Below are 13,044 nucleotides of genomic sequence, written 5' to 3' on the forward strand. Positions count from 1 at the left end.
AACAGCACGTAAAAGCCATTCCCAAGTTCAACAGCTTTCAACAGCTTTATGACATGGTTCCTCCGAGTCCTTGTGTAACCAGCAGTAAAGATCAAGGTCCAGCTAAGACTAAGAAGCACCGCTGAGCGAGAGAAGAAGTCTGAATACAGCAAAAATTCTTTTATTTTAAGACTGTGTGACACCAAACCTCAAACTGTCAAGTATATTAAAATGAAAGCATAGAGGATCATAAGAAGGCTCAACTGACCATTCCTTGCTTAAATCATGCCCAGATCTCGTACTTCCAACTTCCAATATCCAGTCACTCACTCATGTAGCAAAATGAAACTTATTACCAGAGTTCACAACATACCAGCTTCATAAAATGCTTTTCAAGTTAGATATCTTGTCAATTCCTGAAACCCTTTAAAATGAACTGCTTTTCTCACACCTGTAGGAGTACAAGGATGTCAAGTGCATTATTTTCCAATGATATGACCGACCTTTTTCCCTGCAAAATGAGCCCCTGATGACAACATGCCTCCAAAGCTCAGATGTCCCTAGGTGCAGAAATCCCACTCCAGTGCCTAAATGCGGGGGTTCCCATGCTTTTGTGCATAGCCACACCAAATGTTTTAACAATGGCAGTCCTTCAAAGAATAGCAACAAAGGGGCTGTAGCAGTTGCTGGATTTGCTTTTGCCATTCAAAATCTGGAAGGGCCTATGGCACTGCTGAGCTAGTCAGCTTTGGGGAAGCCCCAGACGGAGCTCTGTTTGTGGACTACCGACTTGGGCTGTCCTCCCACTCCACAGCATGAAGGTGTGCCAACATGTGTGCCAAGGATGCCCACTGGTGACTTGTTGGCTTTGGAGAATAACATTTTTAAGGCTTTCACGAGCTGCTTATGACTGAGTCTTTTTTAAGACATGAAGATACTGAAGTGTTAGCAAACACTTTTCATTCTCAGTAAGAAAGTCAGTCCAAATTATTTTCAAATATGGACTTATAGGCTGCAACAAGAGAAAGATGCTGAACAGAAAAGCATGGCTAAAAAGGTAAAGCTTGCACAATGAAAAATTTCATGCCAAGTTAAAACCAAAACTCGGTGCAAAGAGTAGCCCACTAGACAGTAAACCAGCAAATGCACAAAGTACTAGGAAAAGAAGAGAGAGAAAGAGAGAGAAAGAAAATGAAACATGGAGAGGAGGATTGTTGTCACCAACAGGGAAATCAAAGCAGTATGTAAACAGTCAGCCTACGTGACAGAAAAGCCATCTGGCCAACAAACAGCCTCATCACGCTGCTTCTGAGTATCCATCTGATAATGGGTATGGGGAAGGGATGATTGAAAAATGAGAACGTGAAATCAGCATCCAATGGGTCCTGAAAAAATGACCAATGCTGAAATTTCGTCTAAGAACAAAAGACATTGTTCAAATCCCTACAAGGCAAAATACTCTTGTCTGGTATAGGATTTTCCTTGCCCAGTCCATCCAGCAAATAATAGATTGTCAAAGACATTAAGCTACTGCTTTGTTCCCCATTTTATAATTCCCATCAAAAAGAGGTTTCTTTCCCACCTGTCAACAGCTGCTGAAGCTTTATTATGACACAGTGATTTCCAGGGATGTTAATACTGGTTTGTAACATTTTCCCTAGTGGACTGGAGCCAGGTAAAAAATATATACACATATATATACACACATATAGCTATTTATCACACATATATATATATATTTATCTCAAGAAGCCATTACTGTCTCTCTGTCAGTCACCAACTCTTATTCCCTTCGCTTTAGCACCTGGCCTCCAACTCCTCCAAAGAGAGGTGGCATGAGAAAGAGAACACTTTGTGTATGGTGCTAAGTTGAACGTGCTGGATTTACAAATGTCCGATAGGATTTAAATAGCTGTTTACTTAATCTCTAATATTTAAGTGCTGACCAGTGAGCTTCTGCTACTTGGATTTTCAATGTAGTATCGAAAGAGATCACATTTGATTTTTAAACTTTAAAAAAATGGATTAAACAGGCAGAAATACATAAAAAATCACGTCATCACAGGGAGTGTGGTTTTGGAGGGAGAAGATCATCATCCAGCTACTAATAACCTGGAAATGTTACAGTTGTGCAGGTCAAGCAATCCCTTGCCTTGCATGGGGTATTTCATATTCTAGCATTTGCAAAGACGAGTAACAAGATGTATAGATTTTGTGGATGCTCAAAATGCATGCAACATGAGAATCTGGGCAGCAGTCCTGCACAAAAAGGACAGCCAAGGATGAGCTGTGCATGCAAGACTGTACATACATGAGTTGACATTGAAGGTGCAGAATCCCTAGCAACAGGCTAAAAAGCCTGTGCCAGATCCAAAGCAGAAATGTGGACTACTAGTGACAAAACCAATATTGCTTGTAGTTGTCTTTGTATACTTTAAACAAGCCTACTTGTCTCAAATTTTAAAAAAGTTTCCTTTATGAAAACATGACGTAAAACCTAAAAATCACCTTTGATGGCTGCTAAATATCCTCTCAGTTCTCTCTGGAGCCTGGAACCCTCTGCCTGGAAAAGAAGAAACAAAAAAAAGCAAGGAAGTGAAAACACATTTCAGTTATGTTATTGAAAACACATTTCAGTTATATTTTATGCCTTAAAACATGCATACAGTGTGTCAAACTTAACAACAAAAAGCAATTTCAGGAGCTATCTGATGAATAGTGTCACATGTTGCAAGCATGCACAGGTTCATCCAGAAAAGGTGGCCTGCCTAAGATGCTATGCATAGTGTACTCTCTAGGCTAAAATTTCTGGTTTTATTTTATCAGTCATCTGGACACAGAAGAATTCCAACCAAAGAAAGACAGGTATATTTTATGGCCAAGGTCCAGTTCAAGTCAGCCTGGCCAATGTCCTGACCTCAAACACAAAGTATAATCACCTCCACTCCACAACCACTCAAATGAGGCCAGTCTAGACTTGCAGAAAATCCATGCCCTTCTATAAATGGCTTACTACTTTTGCAAACATTTTTCCCAGTATTTTAACATTTTAATATTTTGCAAGCAAATAACTGCCAAGAAACAATAGCATTAGTTATTTTGTTTAGCTTGGCTAATGCATCTTGCAGTCTGCTGTGAAATCTCAACTGCTTCTTTGGCAAATACATCAAAATGATCTTTCTTTATCTTATACGAATAGCCTTTGAAAAACTCAGAATAGACAAAACAAAATGGGTTGCTTTACTTTATCTCTGACTATGACAAGTTGGACTTCACAGCTCTTAGGATTTGCAATAAAATATATGCTACACTATAGCACATACTTTATTGCTAAAAAGCTGTTGTCCAGGACACCTTCAATAGTCTGAAGATTCTGGAAACAATCCACATTTATCAGTTCCCAATATCTTTCAAATTATTTATTTAAGCAGTTGGAAACTATAGGAATATCAGCTTGCAGTCACATTTTCTCACATACAGCTACACCATATGGAAAAATCAGCTGCAAGATATGACTGACTGCTTTGGAGTTTTTCTTCTATTTTTCATGTGAAAGTTAGATCCCAAAAGGCTGCATGTGTGAATACTTTAGAAGGCAGAGTCTTGACTGGTATAAGCTGTTGTAACTCCACTTAAGTCAAAGGACTTCTGATGTCAGTAAAGGGTTTGCCATCAGCAGCAGTGATGTTCAGAGCATTCAGACACAGAGGATCATAAGAAATTCAGGTTGAAAGGGACCATCTGGAGCTTAGAATCCATCTACCTGCAGCCATGTTAAATCCAAACAGTGGTTCTCAAAAAATACTCACTTGCCTCCCCAGTACACACATTTGCAGATTACATCTACCAAACTCACTTGCCTCTCCCAGCTCCCTGTAGGGAACTGGAGGCTTTTAGAACTGGATCAAAAGCCTCCAAATTGCAATGCAGCATAAGAAGAGAATAAGTGTTTTAAGGTCCTGGAAATACTAAAGGGTTTAGAAGGTAAAAATGCCTGAGTGGGCAGACTGAATTCACTTTATGGATTCAATGAACAGAAGGTTGCTTTTGCACTAATTTGATTTGAAGCAAAACTCCTTTTTGAACCTAAATCCATTAATCAACTAAATTCTGAGCACAGGAATAGACCCACCAAAGGTGATATCTGAGAAGCTGCTGAGTAATAGCAAGAGCACAACAGCACTCAGACCATCAATCTGTCTCTGGTTTGGGACCATATTTGATGCTCCAAGGAAAAGGAAATACTTCCCTTGCTTCAGGATCAAAATTACATATCAAAGCGGGAGCCAGACAGGCACCAGTTGAGTAATCAGTGGATTAAACCTCAGGCTTAATTACTTACAGCACAACAAAAAGTTCTTTAAGTAGTGGTAGCTTGATCCTTAAGAAAATATACACATGTACATTTTCATACTGTTTAGTAAAAAGTACTACCCTAACGCATCATAAAACACATTTTATCATCTTATATAACACGGTAGCATCCTAACACACTTCAGAAGCTTTTTTCTACTTCTTTCCGTCCTAGAACGGGAGGTAGAGAGATGACAGAAGTTAGCTTTCCACGAAGCATTAAGTGAACAACACTGCCACAGAGGAAAGGAGATTGAACCCGGGTACAGAATTTCTCTAAGATCTGAAGAGGAGTATCAGTAAACATGCAGCAGAAAGAGGAGAGAAGTTCCCCTTTTATGCATGCCCGTCTCCTGCTGGGAGGATCCCTTGTACTCTGAGAAGCCACATGAAGGTGTAGAAATTGTCTTTCCAATTCATATCTTCTTTGGCCTGAGCGCTAGTATAGCATCATAGCTTGCAGTGAAAATGGGAAGTAGATACTCACAGCAACTCAATTCTTCGTCATGGTCCAGCTGAACAGGTGCCCATACAATAACAATTTTTAGTTATTGAAGAATTTCTGATGTTTCAGAAGCAACAAACTGCAGCTGGATGGCTCAGAACCCTGTCAGCTATCCTCATGTCCAGTAAAAGGCCTATATTTACTCATACACGTGCCATTTTGTCACTAACTAGCACACCACAAATGGCATGTCAGGGACACGCATTGCTCAAACACCATATTTATAACTGTACTGCTATGTAGTTTTATGACTGGTAGCCTAAACCACTATGAGATCTATTGTGGCTGGTTAGCGTCGTGAGTCATCAGCAACCACTGCTCAGGAAAATGTGGAAGAAAAAGTCAAAGCAGTAAAGCATGATGCAAATATTTTGCCATGTGTGCTATTACGAATTCCGACAATTCATTCAAAAGAATAATTTTAGCATGAATCTCCCTCAGTATAGGTCAGGAGGCCACAAATGACGGAAATATCTAAGCAGTACAGAGCCATATGAATTTTTCCTCATTAGCAAACATTGTATGACACATGACATTAAAGCATCCATGGGCAAGGGCCAGGTCCCATTGAATTTGAGAGCAAATCTCTCAGTTTCAGTGGCAACAGAATTAGACCTTTCTATAAAATACCAGAAATAAAAATTTGCATCAGAAGTCCTCAGCCCTGTGAATTATGCAAAATGTGTCTCTGGTCTACACATTTTGCTATAGTAAACTCACTATTAGTGAAGATAGATACACTTTTTTCACCTAACAGACTAATCAATATTCACGGATGAAAATGCTGCATTGCTGGCTCCGCACACCTTGCAAACCATGGCAAACCATAGTGGTTTTAAAAAGCACTGTTTTTAAGATTGCCACATATTTAATATTCACCCTTCTCAAGGCTTACTGATACACTTTTTCTCCTTTCTGATCTATCAGATGAAAGCATCTGGTGGCTCTGAAACCGCTGTTCCAAGTATCTTCATTAAGGCCATCAATTCTGTTAATTGAGATGCAGCTTCTTGAAGAAGAATGAAAAATAGGTGTCATTTTGCAGATGTGCTCCTCTGAAATGAGATTTCCCTAGAGAGCACTGATGCTTCCTTTATCATTTCACAATTTCTTTTATTTGTTCTACATGAGGCAGCAAAATGAGTCAGAGTTTCATAATATGCAAGAAAACTCCAGAGAGAAATCTCAATAGCATACTTCATAGCAATCTTCTCACAATCAGGTTGTTTGAAAACAGCAGACGCGTTCTCAGCAGACTCCAGCACCAGAAATCACTACTCTTAGCTCACCTGGTCAAACTCAACATACAAATTTCCAGAAATCTGTCAGGCAATCCTGTTAAACTGAACATAAGAGCAAGGGAGGCTTGCTGACAACCCAAACCAACATCCCTCACTAGGAAAATTGACACAGCTCTCCACAGCGATGTCCCTAACAGCAACTAGTTACTCTGAACACTGTAGCATACAGTCACTGCCGCTGTCAGCTCCCTTTTTCTACTCTCTGGTCTTACTACACGGTCAGTGTTATGGAGCCAGTAAAGACACGTGCACCCCGTGAGATAAGGAGGCTCAGTGTTTCAGGATCTTGTCATCTACAGCCACAGGTCTTACACGCCTTTATAGCAGCATTAAGCCTTTTCAGTACCACTAATTCTTGTGTATGGTTAGTTCTGGGTTTCTTTTTAAAGAATAGTATTTAAGCATGTCTTAGCACTGGAATTAAGACAAAGAGAGCCACAGCACAGTTGGCTGGAAGACTGATGAGACCTACAAAAACTTAATGACTAAAATGATAAAAAACATGGTTTGTGTCTTACCAGCTTTTGCTTCCTAATGCATCAGAAAAATCGTTGCTTCCACTCAGAAATTAAAGGCCACCTTGCCTCCATGAAAGCTGGAATCGGATGACCTATTTGCCAGGCATCATTTATTCACAGCTTTCCAGGAAGAGTTTGATTTTTCTATCATGTCACATACAGGATGTAAACACAATACGTCTTTGCAGAAAAGGTCAGCACAGCATGTGCTTGATACAAAAACCAAATAAATCACTCAACTTTAGCGAGAGTCAAGAGCACTGTCAATGCTGAACCCTGAGCATAGGTTAATTAATAACCCCCATACAAATACAAACCAGATAATTATTAATGCAGCTCTAAGTCTAATACTGAAATTTTGTCATTCCGTCACTAAGACATCAGGGAAATAACTCAAAAGAAAGTGGGTTTTGTATCACCTGGAAGACATCCTTTATTGTAATGTGCAGTTATTAGTTGCAATGTAAAGCAGCACTGTCTCTCTGTTTGCAAACGCTTTAAGCAGTATTTACTGATAGGTATTTTAGGGAACTCAGAAGTATGAATGCAAAGGACTATTGCATTAAGTGAAGCTTAACAAAATAAGAGGCTATTGGGACAAATGCGTAATTCAGTATGAAATATATCTGCGTACTAGAGTACCCTATTTTACCATTTCTCAGTCTCCTTGTAGTCCCTAGAACTGTCTCCCAAATTTTGGAATCTTTTTCTTAAAGAAATACATTTCTTCTTTTCTCTTTCTACAAGCTGTAAGAGACTTAGGTTTTGAATTATTTGTCTAGTGCATCCTTTGAAAAAAGTTGAGTTTGCAACCTTCTCTGGAAACACAGGTTTTTGGCATCCCAGTACCTACCAGGACAGCACCAAATTTGTGGTCCAGCCACCAAGAAGGCTCAAGATCAAGAATGTTATCATTGTGGTTATTAAGTAACATGGTGAGTTGAAGTAAACTGCATCAAATCAAACAGGCTCCTCAGACAATTTGGACTAATCCAAAAAGTATGAACTCTAAAGGTAAGACCAGAGAGCTCTGCCCCACATTAGTAGTGACTCCCAGTAGTCAGGTGAGAAAGCTCTGTGCCTGCAGTGATGCTTAACTAACCCTTTCACTGAACCAATGGTCTCTGTTTCAGATGAGGACTGAACAGAAAAAACAGAAAGCCCTCCTTAAATGAAATCCCAACCTTCTTGCCTCCCTCCCCAAGCTAGGATCCTACCTTCGTTACCTATTATATCTTCTTACAAGCATACTCAGGTCCTCAAAGTAGGGCCCAGACTAATGGTTTTAATGAAAATTTGGGGTGTGCAAAGACAGCAAGTGCAGAGTCTACAAGTTTATGCCTAAAAGCAATCTATACATATTAAATGTCAAGCTAGACTTTCTGAATATGTAGTTGGCCTCTGTTTCTGCCTATAGCTGCATATCCATAACTATATTTTTAAATAACATATATAAGCTATGTATTAACAGGTCTGATAGAAAACTGTCCAGAACTGTTTGTTGTGAACTGGATCATGTTCAGTCCATGTGTTAATCCCAGAGCTGGGCTATGTCAACTATTCCCAGGGCCGGTTACCCCAAAGGGCTCCTGAAGAAACATATACCAGTCTGCTTTAAAAATAGTCAGAAATAACTTGATCATTCAACTGCACTGCCCAGGAGAAAAGAATTAGCACTGTTACTAAAGCTGCAGATGCGTAATAGCTTAAATCCAAGGGGCAATCAAAACCAGCCCAGTGTGACAACAGTTTAGACTTTACATTTGGAGCGATCAATAGGGAGAATCAAAAAAGCAAAGCATCAGATCAGCGCTCTCTCCTTTGAAGTGAGGAATTAGTTGGAATGGATAAGGGCTGTTCCTGCAGAGATAATTTTGTAGCACAAAACAGAGGACCTCACCTTCCTGGATATCCTGACTGATTGGAAATTAGTGAGGTTGAGATGAGATTTAACGGCACACTATGTCTCTTCTAATTCTCAGACATAAGATAATTATTAAACATACATTTCAGGATTAAATGGTAACCAGCAGAGAACCCTCTCCCACAGCCCCCAAAATACTTTGCACATTATATTGCTTCTATTTGGTTTAGTGGTCATCCAGTATCTGAAGTGTGCTTTGGGACTGCCCAACAGTGCAACAACAGTACTTGACATTTTACTTTATTCTGTCGTGGGCAGCTGCTTTTGCAGTAGCAACTGGTATATCTGTGTGTACATATACAATCATAATGGTTTTAAATATTAAAATATATTTTAATTGTAGTCTGTAAAATAAAAGAAGTCTCATATCTGCCTATGGACAAATAATGAGATGTAAATATGCATAAACATGAAATAGAATATTGAGCTCTTAAAAAAACGAAGCAAGCACTGTGAGTCATTAAAATATACTTGGGGATGAGGGAATTGCTACTTTACCTCCTGTCAAAAAAAAGAAAGTGTAAGATACAGTTGCTTGAACAACAGAACAGAGATGAAATTTCAGGTGAAACCCCAATGGACTTGATGATATTTTCACAGTGGAGAGAAATATGCAGGAATTGTCTCTTTTTTCCCCCTCTCTGAACTTCAGGGTCCATTAAAAGGCTGAGCACATCCACAGTTAGCTGTGCAGAGAGAAACATCTAAGCCTCAGCCATTAAAAGGCTGAGCACATCCACAGCTGTGCAGAGAGAAACATCTAAGCCTCAAGAAATTTCTTGCAATACACTGAATATCTGTGTCATACATGAGTTTATATATGTTTTGTTTGTTCCACAAGTTTTTATTTAGAGTTTCCAGTTTACAACTTAAGTGGAAGGTGAATAACAGCTGTATTCACTGTTAAAAATCAAAATGTTTTTCCTGTTGGTTTCAGCTGCAGCAGCTCACTGCTTCAGATAGGGAAAGTCCTGAGGCTCTGCAAAGCCACTGTGCTCTGTTCTCTCCAGATGACTCAGTTTCTCCATGGTGATTCATCTGGGTAATTCAACTCTGGGTTGTCAAATCCAGAGGGGGCTCTTATCCAGCTGTATTCAGAAAGAGATGGGAACAGATCACAGGGGAACCTAAATGAGCTTTTCCTACAGATAGGTCTGCAGGACATATCCTCACACAGAGCCTTCTGCTGAGTTTGGTACATACCCACCATCCAATCCGCTATTCAGGCAAGGAATAGCATGTTAAGATTTCAGTTTTTCAATTATCTGTTTCCTGGGGAATGAGCACTATGCTCTTTCCTTTCCCTGAGCTGAACTGTGAGTCTTCATTTATTATCTTTGGAGAGTATTAATTAAAAAGATCATTCTATCCATAAGACCAGTTACCTTTCAAGCGTTGCAGGCTCAATAAGGTAGGGAAACAAGAAAACCAGATCATTTTCACAGCTTTCAGCTTACCAGGATTCCCAGAGCCCACACTGGCACCAGCTGCTACTAACTTACAAAGAGACACAGAACTAAAGTGACAGCCTTCCTCAAAACCAAATGTAAGTAGATGAGATGGCCAGGAAACAGCCAAATCACTGCTAAATGAGACTGCAAGAAACAAAGTAAAGTTTGGACCTTCTCTCAAACTGCTTCTGCCATAGAAAGGACCAGTTAGGTCAGCAACCACCATAGAGACAAATAATCCTGCAGGAAAAGATGGGACAGCCTCTAACAGGGACAGTGCTGCTTGCAAGCCACCTGAATGGCCCACACCAACAGGTCGGTGGACCTCAGCACAAAGACCAATCACCCAAACTGCCTTTTTGTTCTTTAAGACCTAGAATTTAATTTCTCTTCTTCTAAAGTCTCTAGAGTTGCAGAGATAATCTTGAAAGCAGGATTGAATGTAAACCAAAAAGAGACGGCTGCCTACAGAAGATAGCAGTTCTGCAAGGTATTAATCAGTAAGAGTGATAATTCAGATGAACATTATAATGATTTGTATCTTTGCGTTGCTAGTAAGTTGTAGATCAAAGCACAGACAAAACTAAGAAAATTTAAGCAATTTATATACTTCTTATTGGTGAACATAGCAGAAACAGTGCTTTTGCAGCATTTTTTCCCCTTGTACTTAAAGAACTGAGCACAAGAGGACTCTCTGAGAGCGAGCCCAGCAGAGCACAGTAAGCACATGTAATTAGTTTAATAAATATACAGTCTCTCTCATTTGGTGTGCCAGCGGACCCAGCCTAATCTGCATGTGCCCCTCAAAAGAGTTGTAGTAGTTCCCTCTGCACTCACTCCTCCCTACCCAATTCCTCCCCCGGCCCCAAGTCACATTCGCATCCGGATTTAGCATTATGCAGTTCCTGCAGAATCCTTGACTGCTTATTACTGCCTCTTTGTACATCAAAGGAGGAGGAAATAAAAAGGAAGAAATGCTAAGATCTTCCCTAGCCCTTAGCAAGACTTTCAGCTGAAAATCACCATTGCAGAAAATTCTTGGAAAATGACAGAAAAAACCAAACACTTGAGACATAATTTTGCTTAAAAATAATTTTTTTTTCTCTTTCATCTCTCTTTTTTAATTTCACTCAGAATTTTCAGCTAAAAAATATCCCACAAAACTGTTTCTTCATGGGGATGCTCCAGCTGCTCCTTCTGCACCCAGTAAGAACCTTACAGATGCACCTTATTTCTAGTAACACAGTTACTAGCTGTGCAAACAGCTGGGATATCTACAGCAAGGATAAGCAGCAACATAAGGTCAATCAAGAAGAAAGAAATGCTCCATTGATATCCCAGTATACTTGGAAAAGAGGAAGGGGAAGAAAAGGGAAAATACAACATCTCTGCAGAGTTTCAAAGCTTCTGAGTGCTTCTTCAGGCCTATTAAATCTCACCATCTTCCTGACCTCAAGAATTTGAGGGAGGAACCACCCTCCTCAGAAGAACAGGTTCTTTTACTTCCCATCATTGTCATCTTTGGAGAACAGCAAAGATCTACACAACAGGCCGGTGGCTCCTGAAACCTCTGTCCTTTCTACACTGAAAGAGGAAAATAAACGCTAAGCGACCGTAAGATGCCAAAGAGTTAGTAATCATTCCAGCAGTCAGGATACAGGGTTTGTGTTTACATGGAAAGGACAGAAGTGCATGTGGCAGATAAAAGTGATTCAGGGCAGAAATTGCAAACACTGACATGAGCCAATTTTTACATCGTGTAAAATGTGTGGGAGTAGTTCTCTCACCCTCCAGTGCCTTTCTATATGAGCTCTAAATGATAGCTCACAAAGATGACAGATACCTCAGTTCATACTTACATAAGAAGACTATTTTCTTGGTGGCATCAATGCAGCTCATGGTAGGCATTAATTTGTACTAGAAAGCTACTATACAATCAATCGCAATTAATCACCTCGGAGCCAAAAAGTCTGTCCAACAAAGCAAGGAGTAATTGAGGTTAGAATTTAGGATTGCATTGGGAGTAGATTATAAACTCTTCAGAGCACCTTCGTTTTCACGTCTTGTGTTTACAACACTAAGAGCAATTGAGCGCTGCTCCCCCATAGTGCTTCATCAGCATTGCCGCCACAGCCCTGTCATCCCTGCACCGACAGGCAGCGTAACAACACACAGCAGCCTGAAACTATTCATCTATTCACTTTGTATAAAACCGGTATTATTACATACCACTGATGAAAACAATCCACAAAACGAAACCAAGGAAATACATCTCTTCTTTGTAAGAAGGCAACTACAAAGCTGTGTTTAGTCGGGGTTGGATTCTGCTCTCAATTGCACTGTTGAAAATGTGCCGCCTCTCCGCTGATCCCAAGCAGATCGAGAATGATGGTGTTATATATGATTACAATATGTCCTTTTATTATGATTTCTTAGCCCTCTACATGCACAAATTCAACTGTTCTTTCTGTTTGAACATAGCAGAACAAAATCTTACCCCCCCCCAAAAAAAAAATCTTTTTACCTGTTACCCTGTAACATCTTCTTCAAGACTGGCAAGTTCAAATGCACTGCATTCTTCTTAAGAGACAATTAAAGAAACAGAAAAAGTAACTGACCTCTTGCCGTTTGAAATTTTGAACGTATTCTTCAAACTGTTCATCTTTTGTTTCATCTGCTTTTCCTAGTTTTTGAAGTACCTATGTTGAAAATAAAAAGGAATAACTTAATATTTATGTCACAAACAAAACCGCTGCTACTTTCAATACTTCAGTTCTTGCAGTTGGGTTTAAATAGCATTTTATTTTTGTGGGTGTTGCGTGCACTACTGTTTCTGAAGTTCACACAGGAAACCATTTTGTCAAAATAAAAAAGGATAAAAGCAGGAGTATGGTGTGTGTATGTGTGTGTGGAAATACACTTCAAAGTATGGAGTCCTTGGGGGGTATGTGTTTTTTTTAACCAAGCAACTTTTCTTTTTGCAAAGAATCCCAGGATTTCAAAGCAAGGAAAA

At 39.7% G+C, this 13,044-nt stretch overlaps 1 protein-coding gene across 1 annotated transcript in view; it reads right to left on the reverse strand.

The window, feature by feature from the left end:
• The window catches only part of AMPH (amphiphysin), a gene marked incomplete at both ends in the record, with an annotated part of 34,139 nt that extends 21,409 nt beyond the window's left edge, over positions 1–12,730 (reverse strand). Inside the window, 2 exons of the mRNA XM_009584579.1 lie at positions 2,488–2,542; positions 12,650–12,730. Coding sequence (XP_009582874.1) covers positions 2,488–2,542; positions 12,650–12,730 — 136 coding nt within the window. The remainder of the gene's footprint in view (positions 1–2,487; positions 2,543–12,649) is intronic.
• Between the last annotated feature and the right edge of the window lie 314 nt (positions 12,731–13,044).

This window comes from Fulmarus glacialis, unplaced genomic scaffold (genome assembly GCF_000690835.1).
Source record: "Fulmarus glacialis isolate BGI_N327 unplaced genomic scaffold, ASM69083v1 scaffold11419, whole genome shotgun sequence".
Lineage (NCBI taxonomy): Eukaryota > Metazoa > Chordata > Aves > Procellariiformes > Procellariidae > Fulmarus > Fulmarus glacialis.